Here is a 26,013-nt window from a genome sequence, read left to right on the forward strand (position 1 = left end):
AATGATGCTATAAATAGCTATAATCAAGGAAATGCTCAACGACAAAATGGATGTGACTAAAAGTAACGTTAAAATGACGAAATTGTCCCAGAATTTAAAGGAAAATAAACATATCCCTGAAAATTAAGTTACAATGGTTTAGACTAAAATGGATAAAATTAGTAACTACTTGCAATATCAACTTCTGTGACGATCGTGGATAAATACCTATGTATCTATAATCAGCTGAAAGTCCTATGAAATCCCACTATCTATTTATAGCTCCAACTTGTGGGTTTTTCCTTTGGAAAATCCCACTATCTTTTTATAGCCTCAGCTTGAGTGACGTTCCTGTTTATGAATTCTAGTATATATGTATAGCTACAAAATGTGGAAATCCCCAAGTCGATATTTATAGTCTCAAAATTTCCAGCGTCAGTGACGTCACTGTACTGAACACTAGGGGATAAATGGCAACAGTGTTGCAAGTGGCTGATCTGAATACGCGCTACTGTAGGTAGGTAGGTAGAGTGTATCTGATAGGGATAAAGTGAGTTTTATAGGGACAAACAGAGACCAATACACACAACATACGCGCGCAGACACACGCGCGCGCACACACACACACACACACACACACACACACACAGAGAGAGGGAAGAGGAAAAAAACAAACCCCAAATATACTATCAACACAGAGGGGAGATAATACAAACCCCAAATAAACTATCCACACAAACGTACGCGAACGCATACAAACCCCAAATATACTATCCACACAAGGTCGCTAACGCATACAAACCCCAAATATACTATCCACACTCGGGAGGAAGAAAAAAAAAACAACCAAATATACGATCTACACAACGTACGCTAACACACACTCACACACACCACACACACACACACACACACACACACACACACACGCGCGCACACCACAGAGGGAAGAAGAAGAAAAACCATTATACACTATCCACACGGAGTGAAGAAATAACCCTTTATATATACTATCAACAGAGAGTGAAGAAAATAACCCATTATATTCCATCAACACAAAGTGAAGAAGAAAACGTTTTTTGAAAGCACCTAAGCCCTCACCTGCAATGACCAACTCTGCCAAACACCTACACCCCACCCCACCCCCACTCCCAACACTACAAAACACATTTAACCCGTTATTTTATGGCATCAGTGTGTGCTTTAGGAAACATCAAGACACAAAAATGATGGATGAATAGACTGACTATTGTTTACGGACTTGCATGCCTAAAGAGCGTGCGTGAAGGAAAACATCCTTCCATTTCAATTCTAACTAAAACATGATCCAGAGGGATAGAGAGAGGTGAAAGAGCACAATTTCATAAAGTGTGAGTAAAAACAAAACACGCCATCCTTATTATACGATGTCAAGACCAAGAGACACTTACGTTTTCTTTCTGGTCTATTCTCTTTTAGAAGGTAGTATGAAATTTCACATCAGGGCCAACGCATCGGCTCACATTGTCAATTTTTCCATTTCCATGTCTTTACTGGCACAAGTTCTTCATCATCTTCAATTTCTTCTTCTTCTTCTTCTGAATCCCTCTTCTCTGTTTCGTCTTGTTTTTTGTTTCTTCTCTTTTCTCGTAGGGCACTCTGAATTCCAGTGTCCTTTCCCCTGACAACGATATTAGGTATCTTGACTTTTGTCTCTCTTTCTTAGACGAAGCAGGTATTTTGGAGACAAATACCCATTTACCTTTGCAGATATAGCAAACTTCATTAGCACACACTTTCGTATGACTCTCATCAAATCAACGACCAAAAGAGTAGGTTTTGTTGCCACTTTCGCCTGTGAATTATGCTTTCGTATGACTTTTAGCAAATATTTGACCAGCAGGTCGATCTGTGCTGACTCTTCCATCTTCGTGATCGTTTGAGAGCGGAATGAATACTCTGACGCTAAGACACTCTCCTTATATACAGGGACCTGCTGCGTATGAAACCTAGTCAAATGTAATTTTGCAATAAGAAGAAACGATTTCATTGAGGAAGTAAAAGGCAATGATGTACCGTATCGACTCACACAAAACCTGAAGTGTTAGCTCAGATCCGTGTCAGCAATTTCGAAGACGACATAACTGAGCTTTCATCAATGCTCTCGAATTATGCCACAAAACCACGAGTCCTGATTCACGCCAAAAGAAATTTCGTTCGGTCCATAAAAAATAGTATCACATCTGAGAAACGCAAAAACGATCTTCCAGAAAACTGAGAACGACGGCTTACACCTACAACGTAAATGTATGAGTTCAAGTAGTGCGTAAAACTTAGTCAAATTAAATTTTTATAGTCAAGACGAAACGATCTCTTTTCGAACAAGAAAGCAGACACCAAGCGACAATGGCAATCCGTGTCACACAACACTTTTCAAAATGTATATTATCAGAGGTTTGTTCTAGCGATCTGCACGGTTAAATTAAATGTTGATGTATTTTGCAATAAGACGGACACAATTTCCATGGGATCGCCCATGGTACGATTGTTCGTGCATTAGTTTAATTTTTAAAAATATTTTTTATATAAATCGCCTATAGGATAGACCCAGTAAAGCATGGCCATTCTCGTCACTGTCTGAATAGCTACTCAAGTCAATTCGAAGTGAATGCGGTAAGAAAATAAGTATAGCCAATGAAATGGCTTACAACGGGTGATGCACTGTTTTGTTCTAGGACTGTGTGGCATAATAATCCCTATGTTCTTGCGTTGTTGCCATTACAGTGCAGACAGACTGAAATGTGAACTTACAAGCCCTCTTTGTGTGTGTGTTGTACCATTTCTTCTTACCACATCAAAATACTGAGCGTCACAGTATTGGTTCGCGTTTTCAAGCTGACCATTTTTTTTATATCTCACTTAAACATTTTAACATAAACACTCACACTCACATCGGTAGAGTCAGAACAGATGTGTTACAGTATTGAGGGGCATGTTATCTTTTTTTCTCAAACTAAAAAATTTGGGGTTTGTATGAAATTATCTATAGCAAAGTGCTTAAGATTTTTTCAGGCTTTTTATTATTTCAAGCCCTACAAAAGGAGACCAAGTTTGTCTTCAAAGAGGATTGAAGCTCTAAATTACACGGGCGTGAAGGAAAACATCGTTATGTTCATTCTAATCATGCTTGCCGTATCTCTTTGTGTTTTAGAGGTCATATTTCTTCTTAAGTAAATACACGCATCAATAGACAGACAGATTGGGTCATAATCCTTGAGTTTCACTGTACTTTCGGTTCTTTACTTCATACAAACCCCAACTACTTTTAAATTTAGCCACTCAGGTGTAGGACTAACTAGTCCTTAACAACCTGACTGAAAGGCTTTAAACATGACTGGGAATAGTCTCACCACACACTCATTTTTCTGTCCGAGCGTGGTAAAGGAGGAAAAAGGTGCTCAGCAAGACAGCCATGGGTGTTAAGTACTCAACAAAACGCTAGCCCGTACTTATTTCAAATCAAGTCGTGTCACCAAAAAAGACGACGTGTACGACATCAAAGGCATTGTCAAACGCAGAAACCGTAAAGTTGGCAAACGACGTGTCAAAGAAGTCAAAGTACGTTGGAAAGGATATCCACCCAGTTTTGATTCTTGCATCGACGATTCGCACTATAAAAAGAAGTGACCATCATGCCCTTTCACACAGATTCAGCTACTGCGATCACTCCTTCACCCAATTCTTCTCTGCAAGATTTACAAACACAACCCTTGTGGGTGTGGTATGGAAAACGTGTGCCTAAAACGCAAATCGTCTTTTTCTGCCAAACCTTCGTGGTGTATTGTGTCATCGGTGCATCCATTGCCAATTTGAGTTTGCAACAAGGAGACAAACACTTGTGGACCATTGTATTGAGCAGTTACATCGGTTACCTGCTTCCTAATCCCTCCCTGAAATTCTCCTCGAACGGGAACCACGGGAACCTAGTGTCCAGTGCCAGTGCCAGTCACCAGTCTAACAACAACAACCACAACAACAACAACAACCCCATTTTGGGCGGAGACACTCCTCTAACTTCCAGTATCGCCTCGGAGAGCCACAAAACTCTGGAATTATGAGCAATAACAACGAATTTTACTTAACCTTACCCAGTGACAGTTCCATGGAGGTGTTTCCCAAGAACACGTTGTGCTGTTACACGGTGAAATTACCTCAGACCATCCAGTTAGATCACGAAGCCCATTGGGAAGTGGCTTTAGTGGAAATCATTCACCCAACACAAATCAAAAACATCACCGAAAAGCAAAACACTTTCGAGGTGGAAATCCTGAATGCCCAATTGGAGGAAGAAATCAACAAAATCGGGTTTTTTAGGGGACACAAGACCAGCCAGCAATCCAGCCTTCATTATCTACACGTTGAAAATTCCTTCAGGTTATTATTTTAGTGGTGAACATTTGGTGGACACTATTGCGGACAGGTTCAACTTAGCCTTTGGCAAAGCACTGAACAGAGCGAAAAAAAGTGTGAAGATTGAGTACCATAAAGTGGCTCATCATCTCGTGATCAAATTTCAAGATACGGACACATTGTCCCTTAGGTTCAATGGTAGTTTGTTTGAAATTTTGGGTGGACATGCAGAAATGGTCGCAAACAATATGAGCCCCAAGATCAAAAGTAATATGGATTTTTACAGAGCTTTTGGAAACCCGGTAGAACTGAACCAAGGACTTAATTTGATCTTTGTGTATTCCGATGTGGTGGAGTGCAACGTGGTTGGACCTCTATTCCGTTACTGCGTGTCATTCCTTTCAAAGTGGATAGTATCACAAACAATGACCAGGAAGGTGCAAACACCTATCACGTACACCGTGAATTTGTACATCCTCGCTATTAGCCCGTCAGTAAGTCGTATTTAGACACTGTCAACATTGCTATAAAAGGAGATCTGGGACAAAATATTCCATTCTCCAAAGGGATAGTTACAGTGAAACTCCATTTTCGAAAACGGTTCTCTAACGAATTGTAAGTCAAGACAGCGAGGAGGGATATTTTCACCCTATAAAATCCGGCCAGATGCGTGTGGAATTTCAGTTTGCAGAAAATCTACGCGCAGATAATAGGGTGAACGTCATCCTGTATGCTGAATTGGACAATACGATATAAACCAACAGTTTGAGAGAAGTCATTCCAGACTATTAGAAGTCATGGAAGACTTTTATCAATGTTTGTATAGTAGGGATTCTTTGGACATGGAATGTGAAGATCCTGAGGAAGGAGAACACCATGACAAAGACGAAGAAGTCATCATGATGAAGTCTAGATGGCCAGAACAAGAATCACATTTAGTTTCCTGTTATGCTATAGTCTTGACAGAAAAAAAAATTAAGAAATTGATCAAGAAAGATTGCTATGGATGTCATAACGATCATCCCAGTTAAATTCAACACGATAAATGCCTGATGCTGAGTCAAGAAGAAAAATTGGACGAATATCTGGACGAAGCTTGGAGTCTCATCTCGGAAGAAGACGTGTTACAACAGTGGTATAAAGGCTTGCGTGAACATTATTGTCCTCCATTAACAACTCAAGAGATCCATCGCATCGAAGCTCTGTTGTATCAGAGTGAGGAGACAAGGTGAAGAAACGGTTACTTGTCAGACATTTTCAAGCAAAAAGTCAGGATCGAATTGATGACTTATCATTACCTGTGAAGAAGAAAAAAAACAAAACAAAATGGATACCTGAGAACTTTATTACCTTTTGAACCACAGTTTGTACACTGCTTCTTGGAATCCTGTCGTCTGTGCTAAAGATGAACTCCCTCATTGCACACCTCAAAACCATCAAGCTTATGTGATCAACACGGACGACAGTCATCTCCCAGGAACCCACTGGGTAGCCGTCTACTTTCCTCAAGAAGGATGTGTGGAATATTTTGATTCCTATGGACTGCCCCCTTTGGAAGACGATATCATTGACTTTATGAGAAGAAATGCTCAGACCACACGATTCAATAATGTGAAATAACAAGGCACATATTCCTTGGTGTGTGGACAGTACTGTGTGTATTTTCTGCATCATTGCAGCCTGGGCTATTCCTTAGAACATTTAGTGACTCATTTTGATCCTCGTCATTCTTCTAGAAACGATGTGAAAGTAGATCGATGGTTTTGTGACCAGTATGCTTATCTTTTGTCCCTAACTAGGAAACGTAGTGTCCATCAATGGCCTAATGACTTCCAACAGTGAAAATCACAATTTCATTCACAACGTTGTCAGCCCTGTTTAAAGTAGAGTGTGAATTGAAAAAAAATGTTTGGTATTTGAAAAAAATGTTTGATGTTATAGTGTTGGATTATTGTTAAAAAAATGTTAGAGTTGTTTGTTAGTATGAATAAAAAAATGTTGTGTTTTGAAGAAAAAAATGCCTTTGTGGTTTGTTTGGCTATAGGAATGTTGATTCATGCTCTTTGACTTCTCTCTATCCCTCCCATAACACTATTTGAACGTTCCGGCTAGAAAACCGTGTAGTAATGTTTTCCTTTACGTCCGCGCTTTGACTTTAAGAATCGGGGAAGTTTCCAGTCTGCCCATGCATTGTTATCTCATCCTCCTACGAAGATGTGCTCCAAACTAGCTAAGCTAAACGAAGCCTACGTGAATTTGCATAGGGTCAGACACAGTCTGATACCGAAGCCAGAAGAGATAGAAAATGTGAGAATGCTAAAAGTCACTGAAGATCTTAAAGAAGAGCTCTTCAAGGAGGAATTCAAGAAGGAGAAAGAAGAATGGATGGAGAAGTACAGACTTCATAAACAGCAGAGAGAGCAGCAACAGCAGCAGCATGAACCTGACAGAGGCTTTGTCAACAGTTGTATCGACACCAAAGAGTTCTTCTTCTCTTTTCCGAAGAAGCAGACCTTATCCTGTGAGAAAGCCTGTCGTCAGAGGAGGTCGCCATCTTATAACCTAAGCGACCGCCATAGCTTCAAGTTCCAAAAAAAAATATTCAGGGCTACCCCATACTCTCGAAAAGAAATAACATTCCATTGCCTATGATATGTTAGTCAGTTAGAAGAAAAAATACAGAAATGAGTCTATCAGCACATGATTTCTTTATCTTGGTTAGAAAGTGCGACTCTAAGTCCTTCGTTTCCGTCGCTTATCAAAATTTTAAAAATAGTAATGTTCTGTAAAAAAGTGAGTGTTTCTTTTAGGTTTGTGCGGTTTTTTTTGTTGGTGATAATATGGATAATGTAAGTTCGGGTACAAAGAAATTAAAAGAATTAGGCCCAGAATTCGGTGTGGAGGGAAGAAATATACGCAACAGTAGCGGGAGCAAGAAATGCAGACCTAGCCAGTTAGCACTCCACCCACCTCGAGAACACAAATAACATCTAGTCAACATCCGACTATACCTAACAAACAACCTGCCCCGGAAAGAGTGGTGGCAAAACAAAGGGCCAATTATGTTAGACAAACGGTATGGCAAACTCAAATGTAATTATCGGAGGCACTACGTTCTTTTCTGGGGCCCCGAGTGGCCGAGTGGTCTAAAGCGTTCTCCGTTACGGATCACTGTCATCTCACCTTTGTCTGCGTGGGTTCGAGTCTCGGATTCGGCTAATGTGGGTATGTGAGAAAGCTTGCCAGTAGCTTCTCGTGGGTCGGTGGTTCTTTCCGGGTTTTTCCCGGGTTCTTCCTCCACCATTAATACTGGCCGCCATGTATAGCCTATCGCGTGCTGAAAAATGGCGTTAAACCCTACAACAACAACAACGTTCTTTTCTCACTCCGATACTACAGGCAATCTCAGCTGAAAGAACAACCACAGCAACAATAACAGCGACAGACACCATAACAGCGGATTTGAAACTATCTACCTCAACTAAAGAATTAGTATCAGAACCAGAAGAGGAAATTGAGGCGGTTGAGGAGGAGGAGGAGGGGGACGCTGACACTCGTTGAGAAGTACACCGAAATGGGACTAGATCAAGCATTGTATGACGTCAACAAAGCAGGGTAGTTTATTAGAGCCATACAATACGTTGCCTACAAATCTCTAGACACCTTTAAACCAAGACCTTCTCAATGGGGATTAGGGTCAGAGTTCTTCCCCAATTCTACAGACAAACCTACACTGGATACCCCCTCAGTCAACTGGTAGAAGCCGCTGCTTACATTGCCGCCCATCATGGCTACGCATTTCCTGATATCAAGAATCATGAGACTAGGAGTGCGGGAAAGAACGTGAAAGCAAAAGAGAGACGTGTTTAATTTGACTAAGTTTTACGCACTACTTGAACTCATACATTTACGTTGTAGGTGTAAGCCGTCGTTCTCAGTTTTCTGGAAGTTCGTTTTTGCGTTTCTCAGATGTGATACTATTTTTTATGGACCGAACGAAATTTCTTTTGGCGTGAATCAGGACTCGTGGTTTTGTGACATAATTCGAGAGCATTGATGAAAGCTCAGTTATGTCGTCTTCGAAATTGCTGACACGGATCTGAGCTAACACTTCAGGTTTTGTGTGAGTCGATACGGTACATCATTGCCTTTTACTTCCTCAATGAAATCGTTTCTTCTTATTGCAAAATTACATTTGACTAGGTTTCATACGCAGCAGGTCCCTGTATATAAGGAGAGTGTCTTAGCGTCAGAGTATTCATTCCGCTCTCAAACGATCACGAAGATGGAAGAGTCAGCACAGATCGACCTGCTGGTCAAATATTTGCTAAAAGTCATACGAAAGCATAATTCACAGGCGAAAGTGGCAACAAAACCTACTCTTTTGGTCGTTGATTTGATGAGAGTCATACGAAAGTGTGTGCTAATGAAGTTTGCTATATCTGCAAAGGTAAATGGGTATTTGTCTCCAAAATACCTGCTTCGTCTAAGAAAGAGAGACAAAAGTCAAGATACCTAATATCGTTGTCAGGGGAAAGAGAAGAAACAAAAAACAAGACGAAACAGAGAAGAGGGATTCAGAAGAAGAAGAAGAAGAAATTGAAGATGATGAAGAACTTGTGCCAGTAAAGACATGGAAATGGAAAAATTGACAATGTGAGCCGATGCGTTGGCCCTGATGTGAAATTTCATACTACCTTCTAAAAGAGAATAGACCAGAAAGAAAACGTAAGTGTCTCTTGGTCTTGACATCGTATAATAAGGATGGCGTGTTTTGTTTTTACTCACACTTTATGAAATTGTGATCTTTCACCTCTCTCTATCCCTCTGGATCATGTTTTAGTTAGAATTGAAATGGAAGGATGTTTTCCTTCACGCACGCTCTTTAGGCATGCAAGTCCGTAAACAATAGTCAGTCTATTCATCCATCATTTTTGTGTCTTGATGTTTCCTAAAGCACACACTGATGCCATAAAATAACGGGTTAAATGTGTTTTGTAGTGTTGGGAGTGGGGGTGGGGTGGGGTGTAGGTGTTTGGCAGAGTTGGTCATTGCAGGTGAGGGCTTAGGTGCTTTCAAAAAACGTTTTCTTCTTCACTTTGTGTTGATGGAATATAATGGGTTATTTTCTTCACTCTCTGTTGATAGTATATATAAAGGGTTATTTCTTCACTCCGTGTGGATAGTGTATAATGGTTTTCTTCTTCTTCCCTCTGGTGTGCGCGCGTGTGTGTGTGTGTGTGTGTGTGTGTGTGTGTGTGGTGTGTGTGAGTGTGTGTTAGCGTACGTTGTGTAGATCGTATATTTGGTTGTTTTTTTTTCTTCCTCCCGAGTGTGGATAGTATATTTGGGGTTTGTATGCGTTAGCGACCTTGTGTGGATAGTATATTTGGGGTTTGTATGCGTTCGCGTACGTTTGTGTGGATAGTTTATTTGGGGTTTGTATTATCTCCCCTCTGTGTTGATAGTATATTTGGGGTTTGTTTTTTTCCTCTTCCCTCTGTGTGTGTGTGTGTGTGTGTGTGTGTGTGCGTGTGTCTGCGCGCGTATGTTGTGTGTATTGGTCTCTGTTTGTCCCTATAAAACTCACTTTATCCCTATCAGATACACTCTACCTACCTACCTACAGTAGCGCGTATTCAGGTCAGCCACTTGCAACACTGTTGCCATTTATCCCCTAGTGTTCAGTACAGTGACGTCACTGACGCTGGAAATTTTGAGACTATAAATATCGACTTGGGGATTTCCACATTTTGTAGCTATACATATATACTAGAATTCATAAACAGGAACGTCACTCAAGCTGAGGCTATAAAAAGATAGTGGGATTTTCCAAAGGAAAAACCCACAAGTTGGAGCTATAAATAGATAGTGGGATTTCATAGGAATTTCAGCTGATTATAGATACATAGGTATTTATCCACGATCGTCACAGAAGTTGATATTGTAAGTAGTTACTAATTTTATCCATTTTATAGTGTGTGTGTGTGTGTGTGTGTGTGTGTGTGTGTGTGTGTGTGTGTGTGTGTGTTCGCGTACGTTGTGTAGATCGTATATTTGGTTGTTTTTTTTTTCTTCCTCCCGAGTGTGGATATTATATTTGGGGTTTGTTTTTTCCTCTTCCCTCTGTGTGTGTGTGTGTGTGTGTGTGTGTGTGTCTGCGCGCGTATGTTGTGTGTGTGTGTGTGTGTGTGTGTCTGTGTGTGTGTGTGTGTGTGTGTGTGTATTGGTCTCTGTTTGTCCCTATAAAACTCACTTTATCCCTATCAAATACACTCTACCTACCTACCTACAGTAGCGCGTATTCAGGTCAGCCACTTGCAACACTGTTGCCATTTATCCCCTAGTGTTCAGTACAGTGACGTCACTGACGCTGGAAATTTTGAGACTATAAATATCGACTTGGGGATTTCCACATTTTGCAGCTATACATATATACTAGAATTCATAAACAGGAACGTCACTCAAGCTGAGGCTATAAAAAGATAGTGGGATTTTCCAAAGGAAAAACCCACAAGTTGGAGCTATAAATAGATAGTGGGATTTCATAGGACTTTCAGCTGATTATAGATACATAGGTATTTATCCACGATCGTCACAGAAGTTGATATTGTAAGTAGTTACTAATTTTATCCATTTTAGTCTAAACCATTGTAACTTAATTTTCAGGGATATGTTTATTTTCCTTTAAATTCTGGGACAATTTCGTCATTTTAACGTTACTTTTAGTCACATCCATTTTGTCGTTGAGCATTTCCTTGATTATAGCTATTTATAGCATCATTACAATTATGCAAATTTTTGAATACCCCAGCAAGATTTCAGGTCTTGGTAATGCTTTATATATAAATCCCACGCTTGTACTAGTGTATGTATGTTTCTGTCTCTGTTGTGTTTGACCCTCTACCATCATTGTCCCTAGATAGTCCCACCATGTTCAATTCCCCTTGACGCTATACAGATCCACCATGTTCAATTTCCATATGTTAAATTCCCTTGAGGCTATATCCCCCAGGGGTTTCCGTAATGTTAAATTTCCCATTGTCCCTAGACAGTCCCACGATCTATTCCCCATGTTAAATTTCCCATTGTCCCTAGACAGTCCCACGATCTATTCCCCATGTTAAATTCCCATTGTCCCTAGACAGACCCACACTATAGTCCCCTGTTCCATTCCCCTTGTCCCTAGACAAGCCCAAACTCTATTCCCCATGTTAAATTCCCCTTGTACGTAAAGTGGCCCACGATTTATTCCCATGTTAATTCCCCTTGTACGTAGATTTGCCCACGATTTTTCGCCATGTTGAATTTCCATTGTACGTAGATTTGCCCAGAGGTCCCTGTAATGCTAATTTCCATTGTACGTAGGGTGCCCCTATTCACTACTATTGAGCAACTTTACTACTGGGAACATCTAAGGCACACAAAATGACCGTGACGATGATCTGTAACGATACTAAAGAATGACCGATGGACCATTGATGGACAAATGCAGGAGAGGGATGTCATGGATCATAATGTAGGGACAATCTAAACCCGACTTATATAGCATAAACTCTGTATGGATTAACAGAAAAAGTATAGCTCAATGTCGACAGTCGTTGTTGACACTTGTCTTTGTTCTGAATCTCATAATGCACGAAAATGTCATAGTAAAGATGCAAGACAGTCAGTCACGAAGGTGGGTAGACAATCTGGAAAGAAGGAAGGAAGGAAGATAGAAATAAAGGAAGGAAGACAGTATTGAAAAGTAAATCAGTCAGTCAGTCGGACAGTCAGGTAGACAATAAGTGAATAAATAAGTAGGTGGGGAACATATAGAGGTATAAGCAAACGTCATACTTACCAACCGGTAGCAATCTAATCACTAGAAGAGGGTAGGCTAGGTTGCTGCATCCTGCTTTGTTCTGGCAGAACTTGTCGCATATGGTGGGATCAGCACATGCAATGTCCTCTACATGGAAGATGATACATAAATATTATATTTTCTGACAGTGCCGAGTAAACGTAAACCTTGTAAAAATGTTAAGGCAAAATCTGCTGGACGATAAACCCTTGGAAATAAAAGTAAACATATACTCATACAAGCTGAAGCAAATTTATTTTACGTCACACACATCATATTTGTTCTCATCATAAGTACCAAAATGAATGAAAGAAACAGTAAGAACTTAATCAATTGCGTCGTAATATCTCTCACTACACATCTCACGATTTAACAGGCATGGATGAGAGTGTAAGTTGAAAATAGAGGGCTATTGAATGTTCAATAGATTATATAGTGCATGTGGCGATACAATCCCGGAAAAAATGAAATATGAATCGAGTCAAGAAGGGGGAGATAATTATTATAATTATCGGAGGCCGTATAAGCTTACCTGGATATAAAATTCTACTAATCATTCCGGGAATGACGAACAATAAAAACCCTGTCAACTTGAGAAAAGCACCGAAAAGAGATCCTGCTTTTGCGTGGCTCAGATTCTTAGCCGCAAGACATCTTTGAACGATGATCTGCAAATGACATCAATTATTTTGTCATATGACTTTGACGAATGCTCAGAGACGGCACAAACATAGCATTAGAGCATAAAGACGAACATTTTTACCGAAATCAATATTTGCAATGCTATGGACCAGCTTTTTTGCGAACTATTATGCAGTGTTTGAAAAACAATCGCATCAGCAAAAAAGCATTCACCCCGGACCTGTGCGTCTAATAAATGCGATCCATGAGCAGTTACATCAGGGAAATAATATCACCGTGAGTGCATTTTCAATCCGAAAAGAGAAGCTGCGTACTCTCAAAACTAAGTTCTATAGCATTATTGTGCAGATTGCTGCATGCTAAAATGAACAGTTGACCAATCATAGATAAATAGAGCAGTCACTTTACGGTTTCAGAGAGGGGTGGCAATAGTAGGTATAGGACATGCCCATCAATCTGGCATTATGAGACATCATTTATCCCTATCAAGTCTTGGGAGAATTTCGAGTTTGTTACAGTTTCTCCGAAGTTAGCTACCTGTTTAGCAGCAAAGTGTGCCACACAAACCACTGAATATTTGGTGGAAAATCGGAGATAATCAGCAACATAATTTGGACCAAATGTGTCTGAACGTTTAATTGCAATGATATTTATTTCCGTAACTTTTGTCAAATGCTAGTACAAACATAACATTTCGGGGTTTCAATAGAAATTATTCATTTACTGCAGCAATGTCTCAATGGTTTTGTCTTTCTGTGCTCTTTAAAGAAAGAAAAAGACATCTTTCACATGCCTACAAGATCAGGAAAGTTTTCATAATTTGCAAACAATCCAGATGTTTGATTGGTCTCTCATACTGACCTGTAAAACGCATACAGTATATTCCTAATTATGTTTTGTTCTGACACTGTAACTTAACTGTTTTTCCCACTCACTTGCAAAACCTGTTCGTTCATTACCGAAATTCTCCAGTTGGCGAGCAAAGGTTTCTGTGAAATCTGAGTTATCACGAAGAATATGCAGATTCACTATAAAGGCTCTTTACTTCCATCCTTATATTTTATTCTAAAGACCATCCAAAAATCATGGTACCTGATCCTGGCACCAAACAAATATCCCTAGCGTGGTGAGTCCGAACACCGCTCCGGGCCAGGGGATATCCCCCGTGGTTGGGTCCCGGAAAATATGGAGAGCATCTTCTCTGGGCATGCCACACTTATAGAATGTTGGATTATACAGTGAATAGTTCGCTGCCGATGCCATGTACTTTACTTCCATCGCATGCCATCCGCCAACTTGAATAAATGCTGTAAAAGTATGAATCTATAAATACGGTTTGTTCTATAAGCCTATCAAGAGAAAATAAACTAGCTAGAAAGAATGTTACACGATGGCGTACTGACTGCATGACAGCCAATGTAGGTCTCCAAATATTTGACATATGAAATCTATTGCCTGTACAAAATGGTGAATGTTTTCAACCAAATAATATTTTCCAAATGAACATGTTCATGTGTAAACAGTTTTCTCCCTAAAGGGGTCTGGAATTTTCTGTATTTATGATAGAATTAAACTTTTTGCTGGAATTCTTACAAGACTGGAGGACCAAAATGGATGGCCACTAGTAACTTGATATTGTAAATAAAGGGGTAACCAAGGAGACTAAATCTAATTGTAAGTACTTCCAAAATGTTCTTCCTATATCTAATATTTGTGCTGTGATATATCTAGCATGTGTTTATTTTATTTCCCGTGAATAATGTGGTTAGTTTATAGGTTGCTAAAGTAAGTATGACTCACAAGACGGAGGACAAATCAACTCAGTCGATGTCAACATCATATTCTTGCCTGGATGCAAGTGGTTGTAATATTAGCTCAGCTTTTGAGGGATTCTCTCCCAGGGATGATCCATTAGAAATAATAATCGACTCAGTTAAAGACAAATATTACTCCCAGATCTTGATAACATTCACATCTTTATGTTTCTACAAACAATTTTAGAAGTGACAGTGCAGAAATTTAAAACAAAAGACAAAGTTCTAGACAGATTTATAGTATCAACATATGCTATTGTTAAAAATGTACTCTGTACTTTAGTGAAAAAGAAAAGTGATTAAAAGTTAAGGGAAAAGGGGCTAAAGTTTGGAAAACCAAACTCGTCTTTAAAATGGCACCCAGTTTATTTTTAGATCATAACTTTGTAAATGGTAGTATACTGTCAGAGATGCCCAAATCATCTGATGCTATATATGAAAAGCGGCTGGGATCTATCAGATATGATGGATTTGAAAGATACATTACAGATAGTGACCATGAAAACCAGCTGTGACCTAATACCTACATTTGGGGCACAGGAGGGCCAAGTGTCAAAAGACAATACTCCAGTAAATCCAGCACCAGGCCAAACAGTATAAGTTGGTTGTGACACTAATATGTTAACGAGTATTATCAGTGGACTTCATATTCAAGTAGAAAAGAGAACAAACGTCAAAAGAAAAATTAGTTGGAGAGATAAGTTGATCCACATTTAAATGGAAAAAATCGAAACTAGGTCTGGGTTTAGTCAGACTAATGCTGGAGTGAGACGTTCACAGGCAACACAGACTGTACCCATTACCAAGTCCTGTACACAAATATATAGTGTAGTCAGCATACAGGAAGAACTGCCACATGCCAATGTAAGTAATACACAAGAATGTGGTGAAGCATCAAACACAATCTGGCTCATTTGTAAACAAAGTAGGATCTCAAGCACCAAAGAAAAAGGTACTCATAAAAGGGTGCTCCATTCTACATGGAGTAAATGCCGTAGGATTGAAACAGAATGAAAAACATATGCAGTATCAGGTGCTACTGTACAAACCATACATGCTGCGATTAAGCTTTATAATCTTCGAAACCTTTCCGCCGTTGTCGTATACATTGGAGAAAATAATGCATCGCAAAGAGATTATGACCTGGAAATGGCTGAAATAATACAGGATCATATTCTGAAACATATACATATTCAAAATCCTAAATGCAAAATAGTTCTGTGTGAAATGGTACCACTTTAAGATTGTGATGTATGGGATACAAATAAATCCATCAGATGACTAATAATGGACCTGTCAATTGGTCTACAGCTAGCAGAATTTCATTACCCAAGATGGCCATATAGACAAGAGACTTTATGATAAAAATGACCTAATTCTCCTTTTATATCATGGAGTAGAACAACTTGTCAAAAATATAAATGAAGTTATCACAGCTGTGAACAGTCACAGTGATATCACTTTCAGAAGAAGAAATCAGAAACTTATAACAAAGTCAAAACTTTGTGAACAAAAGTAAACAGTTCCAATATTATGTTATGGATAAATCAAAGATGTAATCTGTGTGGTCAAATAAACCATGATGTTGCTGACTGTAGGCAGAGGATTACGGGTTAAGGGTTTAGATGTTGGGTATATTTCGAGGAAGACCACAAGCCAAAGTTCATTACTCGGGTCAATAGGACACAAGCAATGATGACGTTACTGTCGTTTCCATCAGTGGTGCAAGTAGCTATATACCAGACTCTTGTCAACTGATAATTTACAAAAGCTGACTGGTAAATCCACATCACGCTTATGTAAGCAAATTCAACATTTTAACTTCTGTATGTGAATGCATCCAACATATGTGTAGAATGTAAGTATTCTTCTAACAGTAAATATGACAACACAAGTGGACAGCATTTATACCAGGAATAAACAGACTGTAAATATCAAATCACACAGGACCAAGAAACAAGCTATGCATGAGAATGGGTCCGACAATATAAAAAAGAATAACAATGACAGAAATGCAAGCGATGTTAATGCATGTAAAAACAAAGCAAATAACGTAAAATGTTTGTAAAAATAGTTATGTTTCCTCGATAGTCATTGCAATCCTGTTAATTTTACAATTATAAATTTATAAATTTCTGGGAAAAGTGTCAGTATAAATAATATATATATATATATATATATATATATATATATATATATATATATATATATATATATATATATATATATATATTCAAGACATCAGATGGAAATGGATAAAGTTAAACTCATGTTAACGTCTCCAGATAATAAAGTATATTTGCTTGGCATATTAGAAATTGATTGAAAAAAAGTCAAACTGATAATTTTGCTGCATTGATCAACATGATAAAGCCGTTTGCAGAGACAGGAATGCAGAATGTTGGGGGAGGGGATCATCGTGTACATCAAAATTAGAACAGTTTACAAAAGGAGCTTGGATCTTGAATGTAAAGACTTTGAATCAATATAGATTCAGATCACTCCAGAAAAAGCCAAACCCTATCAAGTGGGTTTCGTATCTATGCATCCATCCTTAAATGTTGACTGGGATAAAGATTTTAAATTTCAGATAAAGAAAGTTATAAATTAAGATAAATAATTTTACATGTTAGGTGACCTCCTCAAATAACAAAAACTAAACGAATGTTTGTTGGATTGTGTTGAACCTTTTGGAATTTTGCAATTAGTTGGTGCTCCCACTTGGGCAATATCCAATTCAAAAACAATTATAGATCATATAAACACAAATGCGAAAGAAAATGTTTCAATCACTTTTGTTTCCAAAATTGGTTTAAGCGAACAATTTGCAATTTTTCAAAAAACAAAGACATAGTAACAATGTAGGAAAAACGAATGTTCATAAATCTACCAGATGCAGGTGGTCGAAAACTTTCAATAATTTCGTATAGGATTTATAGCAAATACCCTGGGATGGTATCAACATTTTTAATGACACTGAAGATATTTAAGCATTTCGTCTGCTCTAGTTTTGGACGTTTTCAATACACATGCACCTTTGATTTCACAAAGAGTTAAGTATGATCATCAACCTGGCTGGACCACCACAGAAATGTTAGATACTATGTATGGAAAAGAAAGATCACATGAAATATGTAGGTAATGAAGATGAATACAAATCTGGAGAAATAAAATAAGCAAACGATTTAAACAAGCAAAGAGGAACAACAAAATGATTTAACAAGCAAAGACAACCCCGAAAATACATGAAATATTTAAGGAATTTGCAGCAGGAAATTAAAAAACAAATAAGACCGACATATCATCCCATACCATTTGTATGAAACATATAACGATGAATATAGTTTCAATGAATTCTTTGTAAATATTGTCTATAAAATTACAGAAAATAATTTAAACTCTGGTCATTCAGAACTAAACTGTTTTTGTGTTCCACAAACTTCTAATTGATCCTAAATTTGAAATCCCTGGAATAAGTTCCTAGTTTGTTTTGAATTACCTAAAATGCACGGATATTTCTAAATCTATAGGATTTGGCATGATAGGCCCACGACTTCTTAAGGCATGTGCATCTTCCATAGCTGATAGGTTTACCTCTCTATGTCGTCAAAATTTGAGAGCAATTCGATTTCTCCATTCCTGGAAAACTGCCAAAGTAACAGCACTATATATTGCGGATCAAAACAAGATGTAAACAACTGTAGACCAATATAAATTATTCCATCCCATTCCGAATTACTAAAAACGCGTGTACAAAGTTCTTTGATAAACTATCTCAACGATCACAGTCTATTTCATGAACATCATTCCGGCTTTCGGAAAGATTCTAGTGCGACTGTACTTATCTCTACGACAAGGAAGTGGATGAAAGCCTTAGATGAAGGAAAGGAAGTGTGTTATGTAAAGATTTATGTTGGACACACATGCAAAGATAAACCGACAGTTTTAACTTTTAAAGGGCCTTGAAAGCTTGATGGGAGATGAATGAATACTGTTTGCGTTATCGTATCAAGGAAAGGTATGAAATTATTAAGGTTTATGTAAAATCAACTCTGTCAATTAGTAAATCCATTTGTAATAATACATTATTAGATGCAGAACACTGCATCATTCGCGGCGACGCATCACACCAATTCTGTCCATCTCCCTGAGAAGATGAAAGAAATTCTGCACATCCTTTTTATATTCTTCTCTGATTACAAAATACTGACCTGAATAATGTTATACGGATACTTTCCATGAACATTTCTTATGCAATGGACTAGTGGAGAGGTCGTGCATTTGCACTTTTGACTCATCACATGCAAAGAATGTCACACAAATACAACAAAATTAAATATTACCACCACAGGAACAATTATAACAACAAACACAGTCCGACGATATCAATCAATGACAACAGCAAAATAATATTCATATATGTAATGAAACACACCGATATCATCCATTGTGTTCATATATGTAATGAAACATATCGATATCATCCATTGTGTTCATATTTGTAATGAAACATATCAATATAATACATTGTGTTCATATATGTAATGGAACATATCAATATCATCCATTGTGTTCATATATATAAAGAAACATACCGTTATCATCCAGTGTGTTCAGATAATGAAACATATCAGTATCATCCATTGTGTTCATATTGTAATGAAACATATCAGTATCATACATTGTGTTCATATATGTAATGAAACACATCGGTATCATCCATTGTTTTCATATATGTAATGAAGCATAGCGATATCATCCATTGTGTTCAGATAATGAAACATATCGATATCATCCATTGTGTTCATATATGCAAAGAAACATACCGTTATCATCCATTGTGTTCATATATGCAAAGAGACATACCGTTATCATCCAGTGTATTCATATATGTAATGAAACAGATCGATATCATCCACTGTGTTCATATATGTAACGAAACATATCGATATCATCCACTGTGTTTATTTATGTAATGAAACATATCGTTATTATCCATTGTGCTTATTTATGTAAAGAAACATACCGTTATCATCCAGTGTGTTCATATATGTAACGAAACATATCGATATAATCCATTGTTTTTCTTGGCAAATGCAAAAAAAAAGTGCTTTGTAAAATGACATATATTATTCATCGGAATCTAAAATCCAAATTATACACTTACACATAGAGGTGACAACAACAGCGCCGATAATCAGTATGACGGCTTGCAGAGTATCTGTGTAGATAACTGAAGCCAGCCCGCCTGGAAAAAAATGTATAATTTGATCGGTAAACACCTCTTTGTGTTTGCGTTTGTATGTTTTCCGTTCAAAAGAGATGAAGGGAAAAATATTAACCAATAGTTTCTAGTTAACTTAAATACTACAATATTTAGAGTAAATCAAAGATGTAAAACAATAATTTTTATTTGTCTGGTTTGGTTGAGCTAAGCCTACTATCAATGTTCAGTTGGGTTAAGCCCACTTTCAGCGATTTGCCGATACGTTTTGTTGGATTAAGCCCACTTTCAATGATCTGCAGACACGTTTTCATCAGTTGTGTTAGGCAATGAGAGGAAGAAGCCATGCCGAAAATACGACATGACTAGTGTACAATAAATCCTATATAACACGGATAGCGTACAGTTAGTCCTATAGGACATGGCTAGCATTCAATTAGTCCTATACAACATGGCTAGCGTACAATAAGTCCTATACAGCATGGATATTGTACAATTGGTCATATATCATATGGATAACGTACAACTAGTCCTATACAATATGGCTAGCGTACAATAAGTCCTATACGGCATGGATATTGTACAATTAGTCATATATAATATGGATAACGTACAATTAGTCCTATATAATATGGCTAGCGTACAATTAGTCCTATATAATATGGATATCGTACAATGAGTCCTATATAATATGGATATCGTACAATTACTCCTATATAACATGGATAGCGTACAATGAGTCCTATAGGATATGGCTAGCGTGTAATTAGTCATATAAAACAAAGATAGCATACAATTAGTCCTATGCAACATGAATAGCGTACAACTGGTCCTATACGCCATGGTTAGCGTACAATTAGTCATTTGCAAGAGTCTAATAATGTGCATGAGAGATACACAAACAATGGCAAGTTATTTGTGTTAATATCGCTTTACTCTATTTACTTAAAAGACACAATGAAGCATTTTCATTTACAAGAGCACACTCTCTAAGTGTTATTAACGCTGCTTCCCTTCTTGAAATGGTATTAACTGACAACAATGAGTATTTCATTAAAAATTACATTTTCAAAATTTATGAGATCTGTTATTGTCAGTTTTCAACTGATAATATTTACGATACAAAAATCTACACATCCGTATCCAGAATGGGGAGGATATATATTTCCGAAATCGTATGTAATTTCCATAGAGTGTAAGTAGTGAATGGCCAAACACTAGAGGAAGGACAAGAAACCGTTTTAAGCAGGGATATATGAACGTAAATGAACAATAAATACAAGTATAAACAACTAATTATTTTTTAAAGCTGTTTTAAGCAAGGATATCTGAATCAAAATGAACAGTAAATACAATTATAAACAATTAATTACTTTTAAAAGCTGTTTTAAGCAAGGATATATAAATTAAAATGAACAGTTAATACAATTGTAAACAACGAATTATTTTTAAAAGCTGTTTTAAACAAAGATATATAAACCAAAATGAACAGTAATTACAATTATGAACAAAAAAAATTTGAAAGCTGTTTTAAGCAAGGTTATCTGAACGAAAATGAATAGTAAATACAATTATAAACAACACATTTTTTAAGCTGTTTTAAGCAAGATTATATGAACGTAGATGAATAGCAAATACAATTATAAACAACAAATTACTTTTTAAAAGCTGTTTTAAGCAAGAATATCTGAACGAAAACGAATTGTAAATACAATTATAAACAACAATTTTGTTAAATAAAAAAGGCTGTTTTAAGCAAGGTTATCTGAACGAAGATGAATATCAAATGCAATTATAAACAACACATTGTTTTTTTTTAAAAAAACTGTGATTTTTATCACTGACGCAAAAAGTGATTACATATGGGGTTTTCCATTGGCATATGAAATGTCAACTTTTAGAAATGGCAAATGACAATAATGGAAGAGTAAATATTTTATCCAATCTCATCTATTCATATAATTAAATACGGAATTTAAAAGTGAGTGAAATAAAGGTTACTCTTAAATATTGATAATTCACAACAACTGAAAAGTACAATTGTCATACAAGCTTATTTTCTTCCTGTTTGAACGTACATTTCACTGCGGCCTTTAATTTGTGTTTCCTTTTATTGAAATATTTGTATTTTACATCTGTCTTAATTTCTGTGAGAGCTACAAAGAAGGACGGAAAAGTACGATACATAAAGCGTTTCACTTACCTGCCACAGTGTATAACGCTGTTATAGCCAGTATGATGGTTACACAAAGATATAGATTCCATCCCAGAATAAGCCTCATAAAAATCGCCCCTGAATATATCTCAATCTGCAAGAACAAAACTAATAAGACTGCGCTATTTTTTTTTTCAATCTAACATGCCAATAGGGCATCTGTGCAAAGATTATGTCACAAACACAATTATCAAGTATAGTGATGTACTCAACGCGTATACTGTGAACATTCGTGATTGTTTTTATACGCGCATGCGCGAACAAGTCACATAAGTTAAACGCTACGCTAAGATTTTTAGACAGTAACTTTATGATTTGAACTTATTCATTAGAACACCTGCACACCTTTAATATTTTATAGACAGTTTAAACAACTTACATCCAACAATAAAATTTACATTTAATATGTCTAAAACTAAAGTATCATTTTTGGACGAAGAGATTGTGAAAAACGATAGTAATGACATCAATACCATGGTTCATGCTAAAAACACGAATATTCATCAATATGTTTAATATTCTTCATCCCATCCTAAATCATGTAAAAACGGGATGCCATATAGTCAAGCAAAAAGATAGAGAAGAATTATTTCGGATGACACTGTTTTTAAATCATCTTTGACGTATTTAGGTCATCATTTTGTAAATAGAAATTACCCTATTGACGTCATTAATACTGCTTTCCAAAAAGTATCTTCTCTTACACAACTTGAATCTTTACAATGTAAAATCAAAAGCAGACATGACAAAATCATTCGTTTTGTTATTGAATATAATCCATGTTTGCCTACTATATGTAATATCAACAGTGTTAAATCGCTATACGAAAGCAAACCCACATTTGCTTATAAAAGGACTAAAAATCTTACAGATTCCCTAATTAATTCTAAACTAGAAAAAAAAACATCATCTTAAAAGGGATCATCAACAAAGTGTAATAGATCTAGGTGTTCGCAATATTCTTTCAATAATGAAAATACTTCTTTCAATAGTAATGCATTATTACGTATTTCGTATTGAAATAAACTTTTAATATGCGTTGTGATACTAATTGTGCAACATCAAATGTTATTTATTTGATCACATGCAAAAAATGTGGCATCCAATATATTGGACAAACCAGTCAACAAATATCTAAACGTATGAACCAACGTAGATCAGACATAAATTTTTTTTATATCGATCAATCATTTTCGTCTCATGTTGTCGCACATTTTAACAAGAGTTCCCATACTGTGCAAGATTTCTCTTTTCAACCTATTATTATAGCTGATTCTGAGATGGAACGTCTGCTAAAGCAAATCTACTGGATTCACCGTCTTAATACGGGATATTTAAAAGATCTAAATTCCAAAACACTATACGACATTCATTAATCTAATTTATATATATATATATTACTGTCCCCTATTTACAATTATTTAAGAATATTTTTATAATATTCTAATTTACATAATAACTTCACTAGTGAAAGTATAAACTAATATCATAAAAAAAATGTTTACTAATTCTTTAAAATGAAAGGGCATTTAAAATTAATTCTCAATATATTATGATTAATTACTTATAAAATACTTGATTATAAGTAGCATGAACACCATAATGTTTTATTATATACATTGAGTTCTGATGAAATATTGAACATTCGTCAATGATATATCAAGGAATAATACTTTAAATGTGCATTATACGTAATAAAAATATTAATAAAACTGTTTATCTCTATTCATTGATATTTTTTTTGAGATAGTTATCAGTAGAGATATATGTATTAAGTATTTTTATGTATTAAAATATCATGAATATGTGTTATATATGTATATTTCCTTGTCAATTATTCGTTATTTTGTTTATGTCATTGTTTACATAATTGATCACTTAGAAACAAAATATATATAATGACGTAAGCAATAATATTGAAACCAGTCTGAATTCAGTCTGATGAAGCAATAAAGCGAAACCGGTCATACATCCTACGTGATGGTCTTGTTTATTTTATACTTTATATATCTATAATTCATTTTTAGGACGACGTGTCCTGAGAAAAAGTTTTGCTTGGATCATTCGTATTACATTCAAGGTAATTTGGTATTAAACATGTAACTAGACTTGCTTATTCCGAATTCAGTTTTGATATCAAGATGTATGGCTCTTCGACTATCATGAATTTCAAGCATCGGTGTGATCCTTATTTTTTTTTTTTTTTTTGGTGTGTGTGTGTGTGGGTCTTGATGTCTCTCTAAAATTTCCACACAAAAAGTACTCAATAAACACTGATATTTGTACAGGTAATTTCAACGGTCATTCGTAAGGAAGGTGTATTGTAGTAATAATACTCACTGAAATATTCGTAAGAATGTATTCCACCAGAGCTAGCACCGAAGAATAAATTCGTATTCGACGACCTCCAAACCGCTTCCGGAGATATTCTGGCATAGTGTAAGCCTACAAATATTTTCAAGTTAAAAGGGTCACTTGTATTAAAAATAATATCTAATTCTCTTTAATGGAAGACTGACATTATACAAAAAAGAACGAAATAGGAAATTTCCAGCTGACCTTACCTTGATGGAGAATAATTTTGATTAATTTTTTTCTGGCCATCAAGGACTTGAAGATGAAAAAATGCCCCCAAAATGAGGTTACTGGCGAAATGGAAGGGAAGGGAAGCATAGTTTACATCTAAAGTTCTCAGGACACTAAAATATTCAGCATATGGAAACAGTCAGACTGATTAATGCTTTAGATGCAGCTGTCAGATAGTTTTCTGACACGTCAATATCTTACTTCGTGGTGTAAATACACCTTATGATTGAATTTAACTGTCTTCTCTTTTTAGCAAGATGGCCTCGTGGTCAGATTTTAAATACTGTGTTACTATAAACTATGTACCAGGTATTAAACAGATTATTCTTAAAAGCTTAACAATGATAAAACCACTCTGATTGGTTAGCCCGCCGACACACAAACACCCATATCTCTCTCTCTCTCTCTCTCTCTCTCACACACACACACACACACACACACACACACGTACAGGGTAAAGGTTTTCAAAATCAAACATTTTGCAGAATAATGCTTACCCCACAAGCAACGTAGACAGGAACAAACAACCATCCCAACATAATCAGGAAATATACTGCCTAAAAAGATGACCAAGAAAGTTAACGCTATCATATAAAATACAATCTCAAGAAATATATCATGATAAATACAATATGTGCACATCATAATGTATCTCGCATAATCTTGTTCAAACGACATGAAGAAATAAAATCATCCTTGCTTGCGAAGATATAATCTCCGCTTTACACGATCCATATTACATCAAACAAGATGAGTTTTAAGTACCAATGTCCAGTAAATTGTGTAACTAGACGGGGACGTTTAATTTACCTGAACAATTTCAGTACATGTGATTTCCATGTACTTTATATGCCAATATACGGTGATAGATGCGGTTTTTTTATTCAAGCATACGAATCCCAAAAGATTATGGAAGATGCCGAAATATCCTCTTTGGGTACAGACCAACACATTGCTACCTGGTGTGCGCGATATTTCTGAGATTGCATCTGCCTATTTCCTATCGAGATATAACTTGTCATCTATTATGTCTAGTCTAGAATTAATTTTTATTTATTTATTTTATTTTTTTTAACAAATACATTACGTATATAAAACAGTTACTGTGGTGTAATAAACAATGTCGGTGAACATAAAATAAAGGGGAAATTATTTTTGGGGTGGATTAGATATTACTGAATCTTCAAAATATGTCTCAATGTCTCAATTAGCATAAATTAGCGAAGTCAAGAAAAATTATACTGTGGTTATTTTCAAGTTCTCTTCTCATTTGTTTCCTCTAATTATAATTATCACGCAGGCTGGATAAAGATGAACA

At 36.4% G+C, this 26,013-nt stretch overlaps 2 protein-coding genes across 2 annotated transcripts in view; one reads left to right on the forward strand and one right to left on the reverse strand.

Annotated features, from left to right (window-relative positions):
• The window catches only part of LOC149797462 (sodium/glucose cotransporter 4-like), a 42,820-nt gene extending 16,894 nt beyond the window's left edge, over nt 1-25,926 (reverse strand). Inside the window, exons 1-7 of the mRNA XM_089962272.1 lie at nt 25,193-25,926; nt 24,450-24,554; nt 22,098-22,203; nt 19,838-19,918; nt 13,949-14,163; nt 12,747-12,882; nt 12,215-12,322 (exon numbers count right to left, since the gene is read on the reverse strand). Of these exons, the coding sequence (XP_089818398.1) occupies nt 12,215-12,322; nt 12,747-12,882; nt 13,949-14,163; nt 19,838-19,918; nt 22,098-22,203; nt 24,450-24,554; nt 25,193-25,234 (793 nt within the window). The 5' untranslated portion in view covers nt 25,235-25,926. The remainder of the gene's footprint in view (nt 1-12,214; nt 12,323-12,746; nt 12,883-13,948; nt 14,164-19,837; nt 19,919-22,097; nt 22,204-24,449; nt 24,555-25,192) is intronic.
• Nucleotides 25,612-26,013, forward strand: part of LOC149797464 (DNA repair protein RAD50-like) — a 212,784-nt gene continuing 212,382 nt past the window's right edge. Inside the window, exon 1 of the mRNA XM_089960763.1 lies at nt 25,612-25,632. Within this exon, the coding sequence (XP_089816889.1) occupies nt 25,612-25,632 (21 nt within the window). The remainder of the gene's footprint in view (nt 25,633-26,013) is intronic.

The sequence above is a fragment of the Sinohyriopsis cumingii genome, chromosome 6 (genome assembly GCF_028554795.1).
Source record: "Sinohyriopsis cumingii isolate HCF-2022 chromosome 6, ASM2855479v2, whole genome shotgun sequence".
Classification (NCBI taxonomy): domain Eukaryota; kingdom Metazoa; phylum Mollusca; class Bivalvia; order Unionida; family Unionidae; genus Sinohyriopsis; species Sinohyriopsis cumingii.